At 37.7% G+C, this 21,781-nt stretch overlaps 1 protein-coding gene across 6 annotated transcripts in view; it reads right to left on the bottom strand.

Moving 5' to 3' along the window:
• Positions 1 to 21,781, bottom strand: part of ANKS1B (ankyrin repeat and sterile alpha motif domain containing 1B) — a 1,247,671-nt gene that overhangs the window by 727,880 nt on the left and 498,010 nt on the right. For all 6 annotated transcript variants that reach the window (XM_062202004.1, XM_062202003.1, XM_062202008.1 and 3 more), the window contains exon 11: positions 21,451 to 21,587. In XM_062202004.1, the coding sequence (XP_062057988.1) occupies positions 21,451 to 21,587 (137 nt within the window). The remainder of the gene's footprint in view (positions 1 to 21,450; positions 21,588 to 21,781) is intronic.

Raw genomic sequence — 21,781 nt, 5'->3', positions numbered from 1 at the left:
AAAAAAAATAATGTTGTGGGCTGGCATTGTGTTCCAGTGGGTTAAGCCACCACCTGCAATGTCAGCATGCCATATGAAATGCCGGTTGGAGTTCAGGTCCCAGCTGCTCTACTTTACATTCAGCTCCCTGCTAATGTGCATGGAAAAGCAGCTGAAGGTGGCCTAAGTGTTTGGGACCTGCCCCCTATGTGGGAGACCGAAATGGAGTTCCAGGTTCCTGGCTTCAGTCTGGACTGGCCCTGGCCATTCTGGCCATGTGGGACATGAACCAGCAGAGGGAAGACCTCTTCTCTCTCTCTCCCTTTCTGTAACACTTTCAAATAAAATTTAAAAGTCTTTTTAAAAAACAGCACTGCAATGAGTACATTTTACGGATTTCTCCTTTCTGAGCATTTTGTTGGTACAGGAAATAAATTACTGGACACAAAGAGAACAAATGTTTTTTTCAAGACTTTGATTCACATTACTGAGAAGATTTATAGAAACATGTCCACATCAATCTATGAGACCTTCAGTCTACACCGTTATCACCATGGCTTTACCATACATTTATCAAGCATATTTTTATTAAGAAAAAAAGTTTTTAGTTATTTTTAGGGTAAAAGTTATAACTGTTTTTTCATTTCTTTAATAGTCAATGCTGTTAAGCATTTCAGCTTTAATTTATTAGTTGTTCATCTTTCTTGAGTCACCTATTCATATTCTCTGCTGTTTAGTGATAGACATGTTACTCTTCTTTATGGTCTTGTAAGAGTCCTTTGCATATCAAATGATTATCAGTTTGCTTGTATTTATTGGAATTATCTCTATCTTTTTTGTTAACTACTTTCTATTTTAATTAAGTCATTTTATGCAAAGCAACTTTTAATTCTATATAATCAAGTCTATTTAACTTTTCCTTTGAAATTACTTTCACAGCTTTTATGTTTAGTAAATAGTAGTTCTCTAAAATTAAGCTTGAAATATTGACAGTGTGCATTTCTCTCTTATCATACATTTTGTTAGTTAATATAGAAATGCCTACTGAACAAATCATTTGTAACAGCTGTGACAGAAGAGAGAGGATGTATAAGCATGAGAAGGTAAGAAAACACCTCTCAGAGTTGTTATTAATCACTGTCAATACTTCATTAGAGTGGATTGCCTAATGTCTGTTTATATAATTTAGTTTACTTTAAACAGTACTTTCCAGGGCCAGTGCTGTGGTGTAGTAGACTAAGCTTCCACCTGCAGCACCAGCATCTCCTATGGGTGCAGGTTCTTGTCCTGGCTGCGCCTCTTCCGATCCAGCTGGGAAAGCATTGGAAGATGGCCCAAGTGCTTGGATCCCTGCACCCACCTGGAAGAAACTCCTGGCTTCTGGCTTCAGATAGGCCCAGCTCCAGTTGCAGCAGCCATTTGGGGAGTAAACCAGCAGATGAAAGACCTTTCTCTCTCTCCTGTTCTCTGCCTGTAATTCTACCTCTCAAGTAAATAAATAAAAACCTTTAAAAAATAAAAAGCACTTTCCTTCACATATTGTCACTACCTTAATGATCCTCTTAATTTATTATTTTATGCATAAGTATAATTGCAATTATTAGGTAGATATCCAATTGTATAGATATCTTTGTTACAATTCCTATGGAATAAAATAGAAAATATAAAACAGTTTTTAGAGTGTCTTTCTGACAGTCAAGAAATATTAGAGAGAAAAATAATCTCAATTAAAACAGTAATATGGTTTAGTACTTGACTTGATTCAATTTACTACTTACAGCTTGCTCTCTCATAGACCTCTTCTAAGAATTTATGTCAAATTGATCAGTTATTCCTATGTCAACTCAGCAAATATTTATGGTAAAGTTCTTTACTAAATACCACAAACCAGAGAAGAGAAATTTCACAGAGTAATGGGGATCATTTAAAATTTCTGCCTTTATAAACACTAATTCAATATACATTCTCTAAAATCTTCCCATCATTTTGGATGCATAAATGCACTCATCCAACACACAAATGAAATTATATAGACCTATACACACATAATGGTAAGGAAGCACATCAGAAGGGCGGGAAGTCCTTATATATAATGATCTACATGACACTATGAAACTGTCTTAAACTTTATATAGCCAAAACAAACCTTTGACCCTTAATTCCAAATTCCAGCAAGACCAGAATGAAACAGAATAAATTTTTACCTAGTAAATGCACCATGATTTTCACAGGAGCTCAAACCATATACCTAGGTATGTTTGATTCATATCCTATATCTCCATGAGTTTGACTCTACTGTAAAGATTACAGGATCTACTTTAAAAGCATGTCTCAAAATCTTCTACTTCTCTATAATTCTACTATATCACTCTAATTCAATCAAATGTCCTTTTTCCTGGACAATTGTGGAAATTTTTTTTGTAAAGATTTATTTATTTCTTTGAAAGTCAGAGTTACACAGAGAGAGGAGAGGCAGAGAGAGAGGTTGGGTGTGGGGTTCACTCCCCAGTTGGCTGTAACAGCAGAGCTGCACCGATCTAAAGCCAGGAGCCAGGAGCTTCCTCTGGAGCTCCCATGCAGGTGCAGGGGCCCAAGGACCTGGGCCATCTCCTACTGCTTTCTCAGGCAATAGCAGAGAGCTGGATTGGAAGTGGAGCAGGCAGTTCTCGAACCGGTGCCCATATGGGATGCCGGTGCTTCAGGCCAGGGCATTAACCCACTGCACCACAGAGTCGGCCGCTAACTGTGGGACTTTCTAAAGCTCTGCTTCTAGTTGTTCTCCACAGGTTGTCTCAAATAAACTAATATTTTAAAAATGTAAATCAAACCATGACCCATTATGGCTTAAAACCCTCTTCAGTGGCTTTCAAAAATCTAGGATGCTTACTGTTACCTCACTGGCTCTCCATCCTCTCCAGCCTCATCTCATAGCACTTTCCTCTAATTCTGTGCTCCAACCACACATGCCTATGTCTGCCCCTCCATTACAAGCTCATGTCTTTATCAGAGACTTTGTATTGCTGTGTCCTTTCCCTGGAGCACTGTCTTCCTGATTCTACCACGATGGTAATTTCTCTTCACTCAAGTCCCTGTGGAAATATCACCTCTGCGGAGGAGCCTTCTCTGATCCCATACTGTTCTACTCTGCTCAGCAAATTCATAGCCCTTATCACATTCTGAAATTATATTTGTTGTTTACTTGATCATTGGGTATGTTTCTTCTCTGAAATATAAGCAACTCTTTTGTCTTGCTCACTGTTCTATTCCCCATACCTTCATGAAGCTTGATATATAAAATGCACTCGGCAAATGAATGAGTAGATAAAGATGTCTCGCTGAAAATGGGATGAGTAAAAGTTATTCTAGCTGATGCTTGGATCCTAACCTAAAGGAAAAACTTGTTAGCCATGTCAAGAAAGGGAGGAAATACATTCTAGACTGTATCAAAAGTGCAAGAGAATGAGCTTCCTTTGGATAGTTGCAGGAGTTTAATATGAGTAGACACTGGGGAGCAGATGATAGAGGAGCCCAGTGACAGAAGATGAATGGATAGTGTATGTCTTTCTGAGTGTGGGGCTTGGATATTGTCTTGAAGGAATTTATAAAATGAATGATATAAGCCGGCGCCGTGGCTTAACAGGCTAATCCTCCGCCTTGTGGCGCTGGCACACCGGGTTCTAGTCCCGGTTGGGGCGCCGGATTCTATCCCGGTTGCCCCTCTTCCAGGCCAGCTCTCTGCTATGGCCCGGGAAGGCAGTGGAGGATGGGTCAAGTCCTTGGGCCCTGCACCCGCATGGGAGACCAGGAGAAGCACCTGGCTCCTGGCTTTGGATCAGCGAGATGCGCCGGCCGCAGCGGCCATTGGAGGGTGAACCAATGGCAAAAGGAAGACCTTTCTCTGTCTCTCTCTCTCACTACCCACTATGCCTGTCAAAAAAAAAATTAAAATTAAAAAAAAATGAATGATATAATCAGGTTGACTATGTAATTAGATCACTTCTACCTCATGGGGAGATGTCTGGAACCTCCCCACAAATATTTATAAATGTCATAAGGGAAAGAGTAACTTAGCAATGAAGAAACCTGGAAGACACCAACCTAACCAATGATCCACATGAACATAATCACGAACAGGATTATATTTTCATCTTCCTCCTGATAAGACACAGTAAGCAAAACAATCATTTCTCGATCTTCCTGGCAAAGACACATACTGAGAATCTAATTATGAGGAAACATCAGGCAAACAGAATCTGAGGGGCATTCTACACAATAGCTGACCTGTTATCTTATAGCATATTAAAGGGGGCCTAGTGGATAGGATACCAGTTAAACACCACTTCCCACGTCTGAACGCCTTGCTTGTGTATGTACTGCCAGCTCCTGATTCCAGCTTCCTGCTAATGCAGAACCTCGGAGGCAGCAGTGATGGCTCAAGTAGTTGAGTCCCTGTCATCCACATGGCAGACCCAGGTTGAGTTCCTAGCTCCCAGATTCAGCCCGGCCCTGCCCCAGCTGTTGTGGGCATTTAGGGAGTAAATCAGTGGATAGCAGCTCACTCACACTCTGTGCGTGTGTGTGTGTGTGTGTGTCTAATGGTCTATCAATTGAGAAGCTTGCATCCCATATCCGAATGCCTGGTTTTGAGTCACATTCCTGTTTCTGAACCAGCTTCCTACTACAGTACACCCTGGAGGCAGCAAGTGACAACTCAACTCTTGGGTCCCTGACACCCATGTGAGAGACATGGATTGAGCTCTGGATCCTGGCTTTGGCCTGGCCCAGGTGTTGTAAGTATTTGAGGAATATGAATGAAAGACCTTGGTTTCTTTTTCAAATCTTTCAAATAAAATGAACTTTAAAAAGTGATAGCATTAAAAATCAAGGTAGTACTGAGGAATTCCAGATCAAAGGAGATTAATGGCAACTGGATATAATGTGTGATTCTGAACTACAAATAAAATATCACACTATTATTAGATCTGGCGAAATTCGAAAGGGGTCTCGAGATTAAATGGTAATAATATATCACAGTTAATTATCCTATTCTGATGATTATTACTGGTTATCAATAAATGTCTTTGGAAGGTAATGTGCTAAATATTTCTGAAATATTTTCCTTTTTTCAATTTTTAAAAATTTATATAAGATGAATAAATTTCATTTATGCAGATTTAGGAGCATAGTGATGCTTCCCACCCTACCCTCCCTCCCACTTACGCTCCTACCCTCCCTCTTCCTTCCTTTTTTATTCTTCCTTTTAATTTTTATAATGACGTACTTTCAGTTTATTTTAGAATCATAAGCTTATACATATGATAAAGCATCACATTGGCAATTTGCTAATACTGCTTCTGTATTGTATCTCCAATTTTGCTGTAACTGCAATTGTTTCAAAATATAAAACAAGAATAAAACATAAACACCATTCTGTGAGAAACGCAAAAGATAAGTTTGAAGTGGATGAAAATGAGAACAAAGGAGCCACTATAGGATCCATTTGAATAATTAAGTCCAAAGAATTAAGAATTGCAGTGGAATTGGAAGAAAAGTGTAGTTTGAGAAACATTTAGGAAACAGAATTGGCATGCATTGGTGACTAGATAGGGAAGGAAGGAAAGGGAGAAGCTGAGATTACACAAATTTCATCCTGATGATGGTATAATTCATTAATATAAGGGAAGAGAAACAGATTTTTTTTTTAGAGGAAGATGATGATTTTGGAATCTTGCATTATAGTTGGTAAATCCTAGCTTCATAACAGTTCAGGTTATTCAAATGAGATACATGTTATTATCTGATTGTTAGGCTGGATTTCTGTTCTCTGGCCTCATGTTTCTATAAGAATAACATTTTTTAAAAATATTTTTTTAAGATTGATTGATTTGAAAGTCAAAGTTACAGAGGAGACACACACCCCCACCCCCACCCCCCACACATACAGAGAGAGAGAGAGAGAGAATCGATCTTCAGTCACCTGGTTCACTCCCCAGGTGGCCACAACAGCCAGGGCTTGACCAGGCCTAAGCCAGGAGCCAGGAGCTTCATCTGTGTTTATCACAAAGGTTTCAGGCACCCAAGCACTTGGATCATCTTCCACTGCTTTCCCTAGTGCACTAGCAGGGCGCTGGAATGGAAGTGGAGCAGCTAGGACATGAACCAGCACCCATATGGAATGCCAGTGTCACAGGCTGTGTCTTAACCACTGTGCCATGACACCAGCCCAAAGAATAACATTCTTGTCACACTCTGCATTCAATCTTCCCACAGGACTTAGAGTTACTCCGCTGCAGAATAACCGGGGAGTCAACTCAGCATGCTCCTCACTGCCTGTACTGGTTTTCTCTCCAGACCTAGCATGTTGGTATAAGGAGCACATTCTCTGCTCTTTTGTGGTAAAAATCACCTTGCAAGTTGTCCAATTATGCCCATGACTGGTTGGGGTGTTTGTATAATTTGAGGGTGAAGTTACAGCAAGCACAATTTACCACATATTTGGAGTCATCTATCAAATCAGTTCTATCAGTAATAATAAAAATTACATTTGTTTCTACTTTGTCCAACTGTTGTATATCATCTCTGAATACAGGAGAGAAAGAAAGCAGTGTGGTTAATTTATCTCTTAAACCCAAACAAGTGTGCAGTTCTCACTGTGTCCAATATAGTGCTTAAAATTACTGAGTTGAATCCAATCAATGTAAAATATGATGATGCTAAAATAATATTGTCTTACGAGGGGGGGAATATAATCTTTCCAGTTACCCATTTTTCATCTTAAGGCATTTAATAACATTAATTAAGAGCTTGTGTTTCAATATGGCCAAATATACAGTATACTTATTTTACCTTTTCTCATACAAAAATAGAAATTATAATGGCCCTATCTCTATGGTTGCTCACTGCTGTACATCATACTAAATAAATGACACACTTATTGTTAAGTCAGCATGCTTCTTTTCTCAGTAGTATGGATTTGTGCAAAATGAGTGGAAAAATCAAATCAGAATGGAATTTTTAGGGTCAGCTATAAAAAAGGTATGAAATGCCCTAGGTCATGTTTCCCAAATTGTGTTTTGTGGGTCACTAGTTGTGAAATATATTAATGGGTTTCCAGGCATAGTAGTAGGGGATGGTTCTGAAAAATCTTTTACTGGAGAAAAGTGTTTAACCCTGTATTTTGCCAATATATCTGAACATAGGAATCTTTTTTTTTTCTTTATCAACAACATGATTTATAGAATCAGAAATTCACAGGCATCCAAACATTCTGATTAAGAGGAGGTTGGGCCGGTGCCCTGGTTCACTAGGCTAATCCTCCCCCTGCGGTGCCGGCATCCCGGGTTCTAGTTCCAGTTGGGGCACCGGATTCTGTCCTGGTTGCTCCTCTTCCAGGCCAGCTCTCTGCTGTGGACCAGGAAGGCAGTGGAGGATGGCCCAAGTGCTTGGGCCCTGCACCCGCATATATATATATATATATATATATATATATATATATATATATATAGAGAGAGAGAGAGAGAGAGAGAGAGAGAGAGAGAAAGAGAGAGAGAGGAGGTTGGACTATCTGCTTGAGACTTCCTGGTTTATTGGAATGTCCTATGATAAATTTAGCATCACATTATGTCAAATGACAGTAAATGACTTGTTTGTACTCAGTCCCTGGACTGTATATCTGCTGCTTTACCTATGTGATTCTTATTCTTATTCAAATATAAAACTCATTTTGAGCATCCCCTGTCTAATATTCATTTCTTTTGCCAAGTCACGTTGTTACTTAATTCAAACAATAGTCACTAAACAACAATGCTGTTCTAGCTTCTGTGGTTAAGTATTTAATAAGATAGATAGAAGGAAGGGAAGGAAAGGGAATGAGAGAGAAAGGACCAAAAAGAGAGCAAGAGAGTGAGAGAGAGAGCAAGAGAGAGCTAGAGAGAGTGAGAGAGAGCGAGAGAGAGAGAGAGGAAAAAGGAGAGGAAACAAAGAATGGAAGAGGGAAGGGTCCTATTCTCATGGGATGGACTCAAATTGGGAAAAATAAAATAATGTATGTTAATTGAGGAGTGAAAAATGCTATAAAGGAAAACAGCATCTAAGACATAGAAAGTAAAGTGGTAGCTACTTTATACTCAGAGGTTGAAGAAGGTAACATTTGAATAAGGAACTGAAGGAATGATGTTAATGAGCCATGTTAGGTCCTGGGGGAAGGGCATTCCAGACAAATCAATAAAATTAAAGTGAAGGCTGATGCTGTCTGGTTTATGTGAGCTAAATGGAAAAATGGCATGGTTAGGGAAAAATGAGCTACATGGATAATAGAAGGTGGGTTAAAATGTTAAAGATCGTCAAATAATATAGGGTGTTTTAACCTGTACTGTGAGTGAGATGGGAAGCCATTGGAAAGTTGAGCAGGAGGGATATGTTGTCTGATTTATATGACTGAATGCTGAGATGCAAAATGTTGATAAAAGCACAGTGTCCAGTGCCAGAGACAAAGTAGGATTTTTCAAAAGTCCAGTCTGGTAAGAGATGCTAATAGCTTATATAAGTGACAATGAGAGCAAATGAGAGGGACTTGACTCATGATATATACCTAAAGATAATCAATTTTAAAACTTTTGGTCTCAAGATCCTTTCATAGCCTTAAAAATTAATGAAAATAGGCAAGCATGGTGGCACAGCACCTTAACCCTCCACTTTTAATGCCCACATCTCACACTGGAGTGCCTGGGTTTGAATCCCACCTCTGCTTTTAATCTAGCCTCCTACTAAAGCATATGCTGGAGCAGCAGATGATGGTTCAAGTACTTGAGTCCCTGCCACCTACTTGGGAGACCTGTATGGAATTTCTGGCTCCTGACTATTGGAGGCATTTAGAGAGTGAATCAGTCCATGGAAGATTGATATCTCTCTCTTTCTCTGCCTTTCAATTAAAATAGTAAACATTTAAAAATCATTAAAACCATTGAAGAGTTTTGGTTCATGAAGATCATATGGGTGAAATGGATTATTTTTCCATTCAATTATTGCTTATAGTTATTGTCTAAATTCCCATTAAACTAGGGGCTTTTTGCTTTATTTACTTGCAAAACTTCTTATTCAGTGAAGTAGTAAGCCTTTTACTGTAATATAAATTTAAACTATGTTATCTCAAAACTATAAAAAATGACAGAAAAAAGGTAGAAGAAAGGAGAGTGGGAGGGAGAGAGGGGGAGAAAAGTAGGGAGGGAGGAAGGGAATATGTTTTTATGTTCTTATAATTGTATCTATAAATTACATTGAATCTGTTAAAAACTAATTATAAATTAAAATTTAAAATTAAAAAAAAATCCAAAATATAAATATATATAATATCAAAATATAAATATATATAATATCAAAACTGTGATATCACATTCAACATAGTTTCTGGAAAACATCATTCTTGTGCAAAGGAAAAGTGGGAAAAAGGCAGAATGTCTTTGTACTATTATGAAAATAGGTACAACCTCACAGACTTTGTGAAAGGGTCTTGGAGACTGCCAATAATCCATAATCACACATTGAAAACTGCTAGTCTAGAGGATTTTCTGATGGATTGGATGTGGTGGATGAGAGAAAGAAAGGACTCAAAGATGTGGCCAAATTTTTAGCATGAACTACCATTAACTAAAATAAAATGCTTGGTGTCACACATGCTACATCCCACTGAGATTTAGAGTAGCCTGCTGGATATGAACCTGAAGTTGAGGGAAGTGGTCAGGGCTGGAGTAATACATTTAGGAGTAATTAGGAGTAATTTAAAGCTCTGAAATTAGATGAGAACATTTAGGGAATAACTACAGATTGAGAAGAGGTAAGGTCTGAGGTTGATCCCTGGGGGTATTCAATCAATGAACTATATCAGGAAAATTCCAATAGTTATCTATTCAGAGAATAGTCTCCCTCAGTTGTTAGAGACTGTTTTAGAGTAGAATCCATATCTTAGTCTTTTCCATATTAAAATCACCACTTAAGATACCCAGCAAGTGGTAAGCACTCTAATATTTTACTGAATGAATATATAAATCAATAATGTGCGCTATGATATTTTCATAGCTATATTCCATAATTTCAGGACAGCTAAGATCAGAAAGTTGAGAGGAATAGCTTTAGAGTGATATATTGGGGATTCTATTTGCTACAGCTTGGATATTAGTCTGAGTGCCCCTCAAAGGTCCATGTTTTAAAGGCTAGGAAGTGGTAGAAGATTTCGTAGATGGAAACAAGAATAGGTCGTTGGGAACATGTCCTCAGAAGGAAGCTATGAGAGTGTTGTTATAAAAGCCAGTTTCAGCCCAATCTCTCTCTTTGCTTCCTGGTTAGTCATGTGGTCCTTCTACATACACACTTCCTGTTTCTTGCCATTAATGTCCTGTGATGCCTCTGGACTCTGCCAGAAACCAGTAAGAATGCTATCACTTGAGTCTAAAGACCTACCAGATCTTGGTTTGTAAAACTCTGAAATTGTGAGCCAAATAACCATCTCTAATGTTAGGCTGCCTAAGGTGTTTCATTACAGTTATAGAGTCAACAAATACACTATTCATTGTGTGGTTAAATAGGTTCTCTTGAATTTAGAGAAAGGTATTTGGAGACATTTAACTTTACCCAGCACAAGTCAAAACAACTGACCTAATGGGAAAGATGAGATTATATTTCAAATTCTAGGCTCCACTATTTATTTATTTAAAGATTTGTTTACTAATTTGAAAAGCAGAGTTACAAGGGTGGAGGGAGGGAAGGAGGGAGGGAGGGAGGGAAAGAGAGAGAGAGAGATTAATCGAGCTTCCATCTGCTGGTACATCCCCAAATGGCCACAACAACAGAGCTAAGCTAGGCTGAAGCTAGGAGCCAGGATCTTCTTCCAGATATCCCACATGTTTGCAGGGGCCCAGGCTTTGGGCCACCTTCTACTGCTTTCAAAGGTGCATTAGCAGGGAAATCGATCAAAAGTGAAGCAGCTAGGACTTGAACTGGCACCCATATGGGATGCCAGCACTGCAGGCCATAGCTTAGCTTCATACCACTGCACCACAGCTCCAGCCCTGACTTAATATATTTAAAGCATAATATTTAAAGCATAATGCTAGCTCTACTTTCTGGACATTTTATTTTTCATGGAAATTTTTTCTCAGAAATCTTTTTCACTTATGCATTTTCATTCAGGCTATCAACCGGCGCCCTATAGGAAAAGACATGCCAAAGAATGGCATCCACTCAGATTTTTACACATATGGAAAAAAATCTGAATAACACAAAATAAAAACATAATATTAATAGCTTGCTGTCAGTGGTAATTTGTGCACAAAATAGAAAGTTGTACTTCCTGCTTAGGAAAGGTGAAAAAAATTGTTTGACATGTACGAAGAGTCAATATATTTCTATATTTCTGTTGGACAAATCCAGCCAAGATTTCATCAATTAATGAGAAATGAAGATGAACAATACTCTACTAACAGGTGATTGATACTCCATCATGTGGATTTGATATGGCTTCATTGTTTATGTCTCCTCAGAATGCATGTTGAAACATAACCACCAATGTAACAGTATTAAAAGGCTGGGCCTTCAGGGAGTGAGTGATTAGATCATGAGGGTGGTCTCCTGTTGAGTAGGATCGGATGCCTGTAGAAGCAGGCTCGGCAGAGGGAGTTGTTCCCCTTTGCTCTTCTGTCTTCTCCATGAGAGGGCAGAGTGTTCTTCCCTGCTGAAGGATACAGCATCAAGGCACCATCTTGAAATCAGAGAGCAGTCCTCACCAGACAGAACTTCCAGAACTTCACAGCCTCCAGGATTGTGAAAAAATGGATTTCCGTTCTTTATAAATTACCCAATACCAAGTATTTTGTTGTGGCTACACAAATGGACTAAGAGGACTGGTGGTGATTTTAATCATTGGTTTGTAGAAATGTAGTTCATGGTGAATTCTCTTTGGATCCTGGTGTTTCCCTCCCCTGATTAGGTCAGTCCAACTCAAACTGCAAAACTGACCTTCACTGGCTCCTCTCATATCCCAAATTACAAGGGTTTATACTCCTTATGGCTCTCTGATTCAGATGCTTCTGAGAAATAAATGGTAGAGTTTGGGATTACCCAATAGTTTGCTAACATCATCTTAGTTTCAAATGATTAATGGAATGTAAAAGGCTCCTAAATACATTTCCTAAAAGCTGAAGTTGCCATCATCAAAGCCATGTATGATTGAGACAGAAAGAATGAGAATATTACATCTCAAAGGTCTTAAATCAACTGTAGGAAAACATGATTCAATCACTATGATAACAAGTTGGGTCACCATAGGTATTTACAATTTACAAAGCATTGTGGCTCATTTTATCTGGTTTGAACCTTCCTATATTCCTGAGAAGTAGGCAAGGCAAATACTGTCCTCACTTCATTGATAAATTGAGGGTTAGAAAGGTTACATAGAAGGTATGTGACAAAGTGTGATTAGAATTTAATTCCTATAAAAAGGAATCTATCAGTGAAATTTTGTATATACTTCATTATTTTCACAGGCCATCTGTATGGCCTATCCAAGAATATCAGATTAAAAATACAATCTTTGGGGCTGCTGCTGTGGCATAGTAGCTTAAGCCTTTGCCTGTGGCACTGGCATCACATATGGATGTTTGTGTCTCGGCTGCTCCTCTTCTGATCCGGCTCTCTGCTAATGATCTGGGAAAGCAGTAGAAGATGACCCAAGTGCTTGGGCCCCTGCATGCACCTGGAAGACCTGAAAGAAGCTCCTGGCTCCTGGCTTTGGATCAGCCCAGCTCCAGCAGCTCAACCATTTGAGGAGTGAACTAGAAATTGAAGATCTTTCTCTCCATCTTTGCCTCTCTTTGTAACTCTACCTCTCAGAAAGAAAGATAGATAGATAGATACAGATAAATAGATAGATAAATCTTTTGAGCAATAATAAGTAAAAATACAACCTTTGACTTAATGATGGTTCAACTTACAAACTTTCAATGTTATAATGATGCAAAAAGTAATACACATTCATTCGAAACTACTTTAAATCTGAATTTGGATCTTATCCCAAGCTAACTGCATGTGGTAGAACACTCTCTTGAGATGCCAGGAAGCAGCACCAAGTCATAGTTCCCCAGACCGTGATCACAAGGGAAAACAACCAGTATTCTACAGTATGCTGTATTGCTCAACTATGATGTTTGGTAAATTAGATGCACTAAGTGCATTTTTTTTTTTGAGAGGTAGAGTTACAGACAGTGAGAGAGAGAGAGAGAGAGAGAGAGAGAGAGAGAGAGAGAGAAAGGTCTTCCTTCTGTTGGTTCACCCCCAAAATGGCCGCTACGGCCAGAGCTACACGGACCTAAAGCCAGAAGCCAGGTGCTTCCTCCTGGTCTCCCATGCGGGTACAGGAGCCCAAGCACCTGGGCCATCCTCCACTGCTTTCCCAGGCCACAGCAGAGAGCTGGATGAGAAGTGGAGCAACTGGGACTAGAACTGACACCCACATGGGATGCCAGTGCCACAGGCAGAGGATTAACCAAGTGAGCCACGGTGCCAGCCTGGGGCTCAGGCATTTCTTAAAATGCTTCCTAGGAAACTTTGTCAGAGACAAACAATTGATAGGTCCTACTGACTTCTTTCCCAACATTCTTTCCTCTCCAAATTGTTGTTTCTTTCACTTAAGATTATTTTCGTTTATTGTTGCTGTTGTTATCTTTCTAATTTTGACCTTCCTGTCTCACTTAGCTTTTGTTGAAAGTCTCCAAATTCTTTGGTTCTTTTAGGCCACAGACTTTGGCTGTCTATGTTTTTGCTCCGATTTCTTTTCCCAGTCTATTATTCTCCTCTCAAATTTTATCCCTCTGGAATGTCAATATACTATCTTGATTATTTTCTCCCTAATGAGCTAGTTTGCATTAACAGACTACTGGAGTTAGGAAATCAGAGCTCTTCCAGTTGGTGGCTATGTAACACTGAGAATATTATTCAATCTATCTAAGCCTAAGGCCCAATTCATAAAACAAAGAAAAAAAAATCTTGCTTGGTAGTATTCTTATAAGAGATACATGAAATACATATTCTATAATAGAAATAAATGGCACAATGTTAAATAATAAATATGTTTTAAAGACTATCTTGGGGCTCGCACCGTGGCACAGTGGGTTAATGCCCTGGCCTGAAGCACCAGCATCCCATGTGGATGCTGGTTTGAGACCTGGCTGTTCCACTTCCTATCCAGCTCCCTGCTGTGTCCTGGGAAAGCAGTGGAGGATGGCCCGAGTCCTTGGGCACCTACACTTGCATGGGAGACCCAGAAAAAGCTCTTAGCTTCAGATCAGTGCAGCTCCGGCCATTGCAGACAACTGGGGAGTGAACCATCGGATGGAGGACCCCTCACTCTCTCTGCGTAACTCTGACTTTCAAATAAATAAATAAATCTTTTAAAAAAAAGACTATCTCTTTGAAGGTCTTTTTATTTCTTATCTGTTTTTGCTACAATCCAATATAATATTCTATCCTCTTTCTCTGTAATATGGCTCTATTTTTTAACATATCCACTCTAATTTCTAATTTTAAAATTTAGCATGTGTATTCTGTAACCCTACAGGGATCACTAAAATGTTACTACCGATTTGGAGAGCATTTTCTGAAATCCCAGTTCTAAACTCTCAATAATGGTAGGAAAAGATATTGTGGATTTTTATTAAATCAATTTATCGTTAGTTCATTAAGCACACCCTCATACAAGGTCCAGCAGAATAACCAAAATATTTATTTCCTTCAGATTGAGTCATTACCTGAACAAATGGAGTCTATCAAGGGTAAGAGTTCAGGAATAACTCATGTTTCTTCAAGTCACCTACTGCTCAAGTTTTTCCTACCTGTATTAATAGCATTCCAACATTTCAGCCACCAGGCTCAAGTCATTAGTCATCTTTCACTTTCTTAGATTTAACCCATCTGTCCACTCTAATACTTTATCTGAAATGCCTCTTTTATATAGTATTGTATAAAATGGATAAAAAATTATAATGAGTAATGCCAAAAATGCAAAGTTGAATTAACATTCAAAATAAAATAATGTAATGTACCACACCAACAGAAAGAGAGAAATTCATATAGTTACCAAATATATGTAGGAAAAAAATTGAAACACATTTCTTCATGCTAAAATCTCTCAGCAAACTAAGAGACAAATATCTGCAAAAAATAAGTATCTTGAAGTTAATATTGAAATGCTGAGTGTTTTCCTCCAAAGACAGGGAAAAGGGCAAGGATTTTTTTTTTCTGCATAAATGTACCATTTCACTATTATCACAGAAGTAAAAAAATTTAAAAAGAAATAAGAGGCCAGCACCGTGGCTCAATAGGCTAATCCTCCACCTAGCGGCGCCAGCACACTGGGTTCTAGTCCCAGTCAGGACGCCGGATTCTGTCCCAGTTGCCCCTCTTCCAGGCCAGCTCTCTGCTGTGGCCCGGGAAGGCAGTGGAGGATGGCCCAAGTGCTTGGGTCCTGCACCCCATGGGAGACCAGGAGAAGCCCCTGGCTCCTGCCTTCGGATCAGCGCAGTGTGCCAGCTGCAGCGCGCCGGCCGCGGTGGCCATTGGAGGGTGAACCAACAGCAAAGGAAGACCTTTCTCTCTCTTTCTCACTATCCATTCTGCCTGTCAAAAAAATAATAAAAAATAAAAAGAAATAAGAGGCATAAACCTTAGAATAGAAGATTTTAAAACTACTATTATTCTCAAATGACATGGGAGAATCCTAGGGAAAACATTTTTAAAATATTATACTACTATGATTTTTAAATGAGATTAAATAGGTAATATAAAACTCAATTGCATGTATATGTACTAACAACAAATAATTGAAAAATAAATAATTCTAAAATATTAATTCACCTTAATGAGGAAAAAAGTACTTTCCCATGTAACAACAAAAAAAAAGGAATATTGAGTCCTGTCTCAAACTATACACAAACTATATTGAAATCAGTTAAAGACCTAAACATAAAACTCAGAAAGTTTTCAGAAAAAAGTGAGTATATATTCACAATGTGAACAAGACACCAAAACTCTAACCATAAAAGCAAAGAATGACTAATTGGGCCTCAGAAAAACAAAAACCATTAGTCAAATTACAGACTGGGGAAGAATATTTACACTGCATATACCTGACAAAAGACCCATATCTTAGGAATTTCTAGAAAATTCACAAATTACTATAAATCAATAATTAGAAAGTAGAGCAATTCCTAAAAAAAAGAGATAGAGATATTTCTCAACTAAAGATATAAGAATGGACAGTAAGTACAGAAAAGGGTGCTCAGTATCTTTAGACCCAGAAAAAAGGCACACTGAAGCTATAAAGAGAAATCATTTCACACTCACAAGACTGGCTAAATTTTAAAATATGTGAAGGTGAGAAAGTAAAGGAAACTGAAATCTCACACATTGCTATTGGTGATTATAAAACAGACAACTACAATGAAAAACTGTTGGGAAGTTTCTTATAAAGTTAGCTATTCATCTACTCTATGATCTAACCATTCTGTTTTTAGGTATTCATATGAAAACATGTCTATAATAAAAGACTTATATATGGGCATTCACAATGATAAATAAGAGGAAACAACGTAAGCATCAATCAAAAGGAGAATGAATAAACAAAATGCAGTATATAAATTCAATGGAGTACTACTTAGCAAAAAAGGAGCAACATGGATAAATTTCCAAAATACGTTGAGTGAAAGAAACCAAACATTGTTACACACAAAAACACTATAGGATTTCACTTATATGAAGTCCTAGAATAGGTAATCATCATAAAAATCAGAAAGTACTTGCCGCTGATGCAGAAATGAAGGCTACTGATTGGCAAGCGGCATGAAAAAACTCCCTGGAGTGACAACAGTTCTCTGTATCTTGCTTTAAGTGGGGTTATGCACATATACAATTGTCAAAGTTTACCAAACTGTACACTTCAGACCTGTGTACTTTACTGCTCAACTGGGATGGGGCAGGGAAATGATGGTTCACTAGGAAACCACAATAACAATACAAACAAGCCAGCTTAGCTACTTCAGTCATGCTGTTGCAAATAACAAGATCCCCTTCTGTTTTATGGCTGAATAGAATTCCATTGTGTATATACACCACACTTTTTATACATTAATCTACTGATGGGTACTTAGGTTGATCCCATATCTTGGCTATTGCCAATAGCTACAATGCACATGGGAGTGCAGCTATTCCTTCTACAGACTTATTTCATATCCTTTGGGTATAGGCATTGAAGAAGGATTAATTTCTGTGTCATATGGTAGTTCTATTTCAATCTTTTGAGGAACTTCCATATCATTTTTCGTAATGACCATACTAATTTATATTTCCAACAACAGTGTGCAAGGGTTCCCTTTTCTCCTTGCCAATATTTTGCTATCTTTTGACTTTGATAATAGCCATTCTAATAAGAGAGAGGGATCTCACTGCAGCTTCAATTTGCATTTCTTTGACAGTCAGTGATGTCAAGGCAAGTATAGGAAGATAAATACTGAATCATCACACTCATATGTGGGACCCAATGTATTGATCACATAGAAATAAGATTAGAATGCTGATTACTAGAGGCTGAGTTGCATAGGAGGGCATTAGAAATATGCTGGCAAAAGGATAAATAAAATTACAAAGGATAAAGAATTCCAGGAGATCTAGTATATAATATGTTGACTACAGTTAAGACAATATGTTGTATTCTTGAAAAATGCTAAGAGACTGGATGCTAAGTGTTCTTACCACAGAAAATGATAACTATGTGAGGTAATGCATTTATTAATTAGCTATATTACCATTTCACAATGTATATATACTTCAGAGCAGCATGTTATATGTGATAATTATATGTAATTTATGTCAATTTAAAAGCAACACAAGTAACATATAATTATTTAGTAGAAAGAAGAGAATGGGTATGTCAAAAGACCAACATAATATTTTTTTTCAAGATAAGTTTTTCAAGTGTAAAAATAATTTTATTTTTAAGTATAAGCAAATGAGTCAAGTCTTGTGGGTTCATCTAAATAGAGAAACTCTGCCTTGTGGGTTAATATATTGAGAGAAACAAAGAGAAACCAATAGTATATAAATATTTTAGTTGTTATGAATTAAAAATAGAATGTTCCACAATCTGGAGGATTTTAAGACATGAAATAACCCAGTGAAGCAAAAGTGAAAAGATCAAATACAAGATGCAGCACTAACAGCTGTGACTTAGTGAATTCATAAATATGGTGGATAAAAATAAATCTAACAAAGCACTAGAAAGTTTGCAGCTTCTAAGTTATTAACACAGTAATCAGAAACATATGCAATGTGTAATCAGCCATAACACACTGAAAGAAAGGAATTCTTGGTTAAAATGGATACTTTTCATTTACAGGTATGATCAAGGAACATAAACTGATAAAGGCATGTATGAAGTAAAGGGCTCCCTACCTTATCCTAACTTGCTCTATCTAAGCAAGTTATCTATTCTTTGTGAACAAGATGAAAACTCTTTTATCTCACTTATTCAATGTCATTCATTCCACAATAAACAACTGAGCACATAGCTAATGCCCAGGCAAGGAAATATAAATTTATGAATTAGTGTTAAGTAGTACTTTTATTTGCAAGGCTCCTTACTAGTCTTAAAAGTGTACTTATCATCTCAATCACATTATTAATTTCTAATTAGTAAATGATAAAAATACTTGAATACACACAAGTCAATCTAATTTTACATTTCTTGCATTTTCAGACAGAAAGCCAGAATCAACAAACACTTTAGAGAATTAAACCTGTGATCAAATTATAGGTGTTTAATATAAGCTAAGCAATAATTATTTTTTTTCCTTTGGAAGAGTAGCTCTCAATTTTACATCCCTGACATATTTGTCATTTGTCATAATATGCCAGAGTGTTTCCTTGTCTATCTACCCATCTATCCCCTGTGTATACTTTCTAGTCTCCAAACTCTGTCCTGAAACTTACCCCAACACTCCGTCTTAATCACCTCCCTGTGAACTGTCTACTCCTTTCTCTGTACAGTGAATGGAGGCTTTCAGGAGGTCAGAAGTCACAAGGGGAAATGACTAACATACCAAAGTTTTTGGTTAAGTGGAAGAGTACCCGTTTGGGGTTATATTCATTCTCAATTGTGGATATTAGCTACTATTGTACTATTACATATGCACTTACAGGCATTTAGTTATAATTGAAATATCATCATTATCCTGGGTTACTTAACTTTCTCGCTTTATTTGTCCCTTTAACTCATTATCATAACACTGAAGAAAGGTGGAATTAGTAACCTCTGGTAAACACTAAGGAACTGATAGAACCAAGGAATAGTCAAAATGACTTTTTGGCTTCAATAGTGCCTTTCATTTTCTTCAAAGTTTACCAAAAAAGCTAAGCTAAACAAAATTAAGATATAATATACAGAGAAGGATTCATAGAGATTCTGTTAGAATTGATCAGACATACATAGATATGTCTAAAGCAATCTTTTCATTCACTGAACAACAAAGTGAATTTATATTACAGAATTTTATTTTATAGAAGTAAAAGTACTTAGTAATGAATTTTATCAACATATGTATGACAATGTCTTATATAAGTAATTCTAAGACATTGGAAATGTAACAGATATACAATAATATCCAAAACATCTTCACATATGAGAGAACCAATCACTAACATGCAGCATCTGAATGTGGGCTTTGAAGTTTATTCTTTGAATCAAAAGAATAAAATAAAATTTCTCTGTAAGAGAAAAGGGAATTCTTGGAAACATTCCTCTCTCCCACACATACACACTGGAACACTGCCTATAATGTTATCTGTGCCTAAACAATACTGAACTGACAAATTCCATACTCATAAAGGTGTCATGTAGCATAACATCACAGGGATTTTTCTAAACTCTGAATAGGACTGGAGGAGACAATGACTATGTTTGTATAAAGCAAAGAAAAGGAGCTCCAAATTAGTTGAACAATTTAGTCCCTTAGGCATGCAATATTCTTTTTTTTAAAGGTTTATTTTATTTATTTGAAAGGCAGAGTTATAGAGAGGCAGAGGCAGAGAGGTCTTCCATCCACTGGTTCTCTCCCTAGATGGCCACAAAGGCTGGAGATTTGCCGATCCAAAGCCAGGAGCCAGGAGCTTCTTCCAGGTCTCCCACGTAGTTGCAGGGGCCCATGTGTCTGGGCCACCTTCTACTATTTTTTCAGGCCATAGCAGAGAGCTGGATCAGAAGTGGAGCAGCCAGAACTCGAACTGGTGCCCATATGGGATGCCAGCACTGAAGGCAGTGGCCTCACCTGCTATGCCACAGTGCCAGCCCCGGCATGCAATACCTTATTCATAACATTAGAATGTAAATTCCCTTGTAATTGATGAAGGTAAATGAAACAATTTATATGAAAGTGTTCTGTAAACTATAGTGGATATCTGAAGTCTAAATGTCATTTCATTATGAGGATGAGGACTATACCTAAAAAGATCATCCAAAATAAATTATATGAAGGATATTAAGCAAATCATTGCTCATTTAGACCAACAATTATTAGCCTCAATAATTAGTTTACATGGTAACTTATACTATACATTTAAGTGAATCATGAATGTCATTGACTAGATCTCAAGTCCCCTCTCTTGGATTTTATGAGGCCCATTCAGAATAAGCCAGGTTGAGAATACCACTAATTCCATGTTCTGGGTCCATCTGTTGACAAAAATATAATGCAAACAGCTTTATATGTTCTATTTTCAATGAAATATCACAGAACAGCTTGTCCCAATGATATTTCTAAAGCTTGCCTGCAAACCGCCTACTGGGAAATCCTACTGAAAAGAGAAGGGGAAAGAAAAAGAATCCAAGTAGACAAGTGACAGGAATGGAAAAAAAAAAAAAAACACAGGATAAAGACTAGCTAGAGGCACGTGAACACAGAGGAAAACAAGGAGCGATGAAAGGTGCAGTCTCAAACACAGACAGCATTAACACTAGGTATGGAGAACTTAAAGAAAATGCAGAAAAACCGCCAGACCTGGAGGACTGAGATAGGAGCACAAACAATGCCGCACATCCAGAAGAATGGAGACCAAGCCAGCAGGAAATACCAGGGCCACAGAACTGCGCAATATCTGCTGCATAATTACTAACTTGTTAGAGGAAAACGATTTGGAAGGGTCATTTTTCTGTGCTTCACTCATTTCTTCATACATATGATTCATTATTCCAAAAGCTAAAACAGAGCGCAATATCTTTTGTCAATATCAAAGGAAACATCCTTTACTGAGTCCCTTCTTTTAATTTAAAAACCCATTGACACACCATAAAGGAGTCCAGGCAGTGTAATATATGCGGTATACACACAGTGATTCAAAACCAAAATACATTACAGTGCAGCTGTACTGGGCACTTACCTGGGGTCGAATAACTTTTACAATGTTTTTGAGGGCAGTGTCAGGGGATGGAGGTGAGCAGTCAGGTGTTGGGCCTGTAGAGCTGTTTCTATGGTTACTAGTTCCTGGAGCAGTAATTGCTACTTCAGACGCATTATCTGTGAATAAAACAGAACTGCCATGAACCTAATCACTATTTACTCAGTTTACCTTTTAATATTTGAAATTACTTTTGTAAAACTTAAAACTTGTATCAACTACAAGATCATGATGAGGAATATGCATAGCAATTAATTTTAAAGATAATGTCTATAAAATGGTTTGTTTACTTTTAAAATGGCATATATCAAAT

Source organism: Lepus europaeus, chromosome 10 (genome assembly GCF_033115175.1).
Source record: "Lepus europaeus isolate LE1 chromosome 10, mLepTim1.pri, whole genome shotgun sequence".
NCBI lineage: Eukaryota > Metazoa > Chordata > Mammalia > Lagomorpha > Leporidae > Lepus > Lepus europaeus.
The sequence above is the reverse complement of the archived record's forward strand: the minus strand, read 5'-3'. Positions and strand labels throughout refer to the sequence as shown.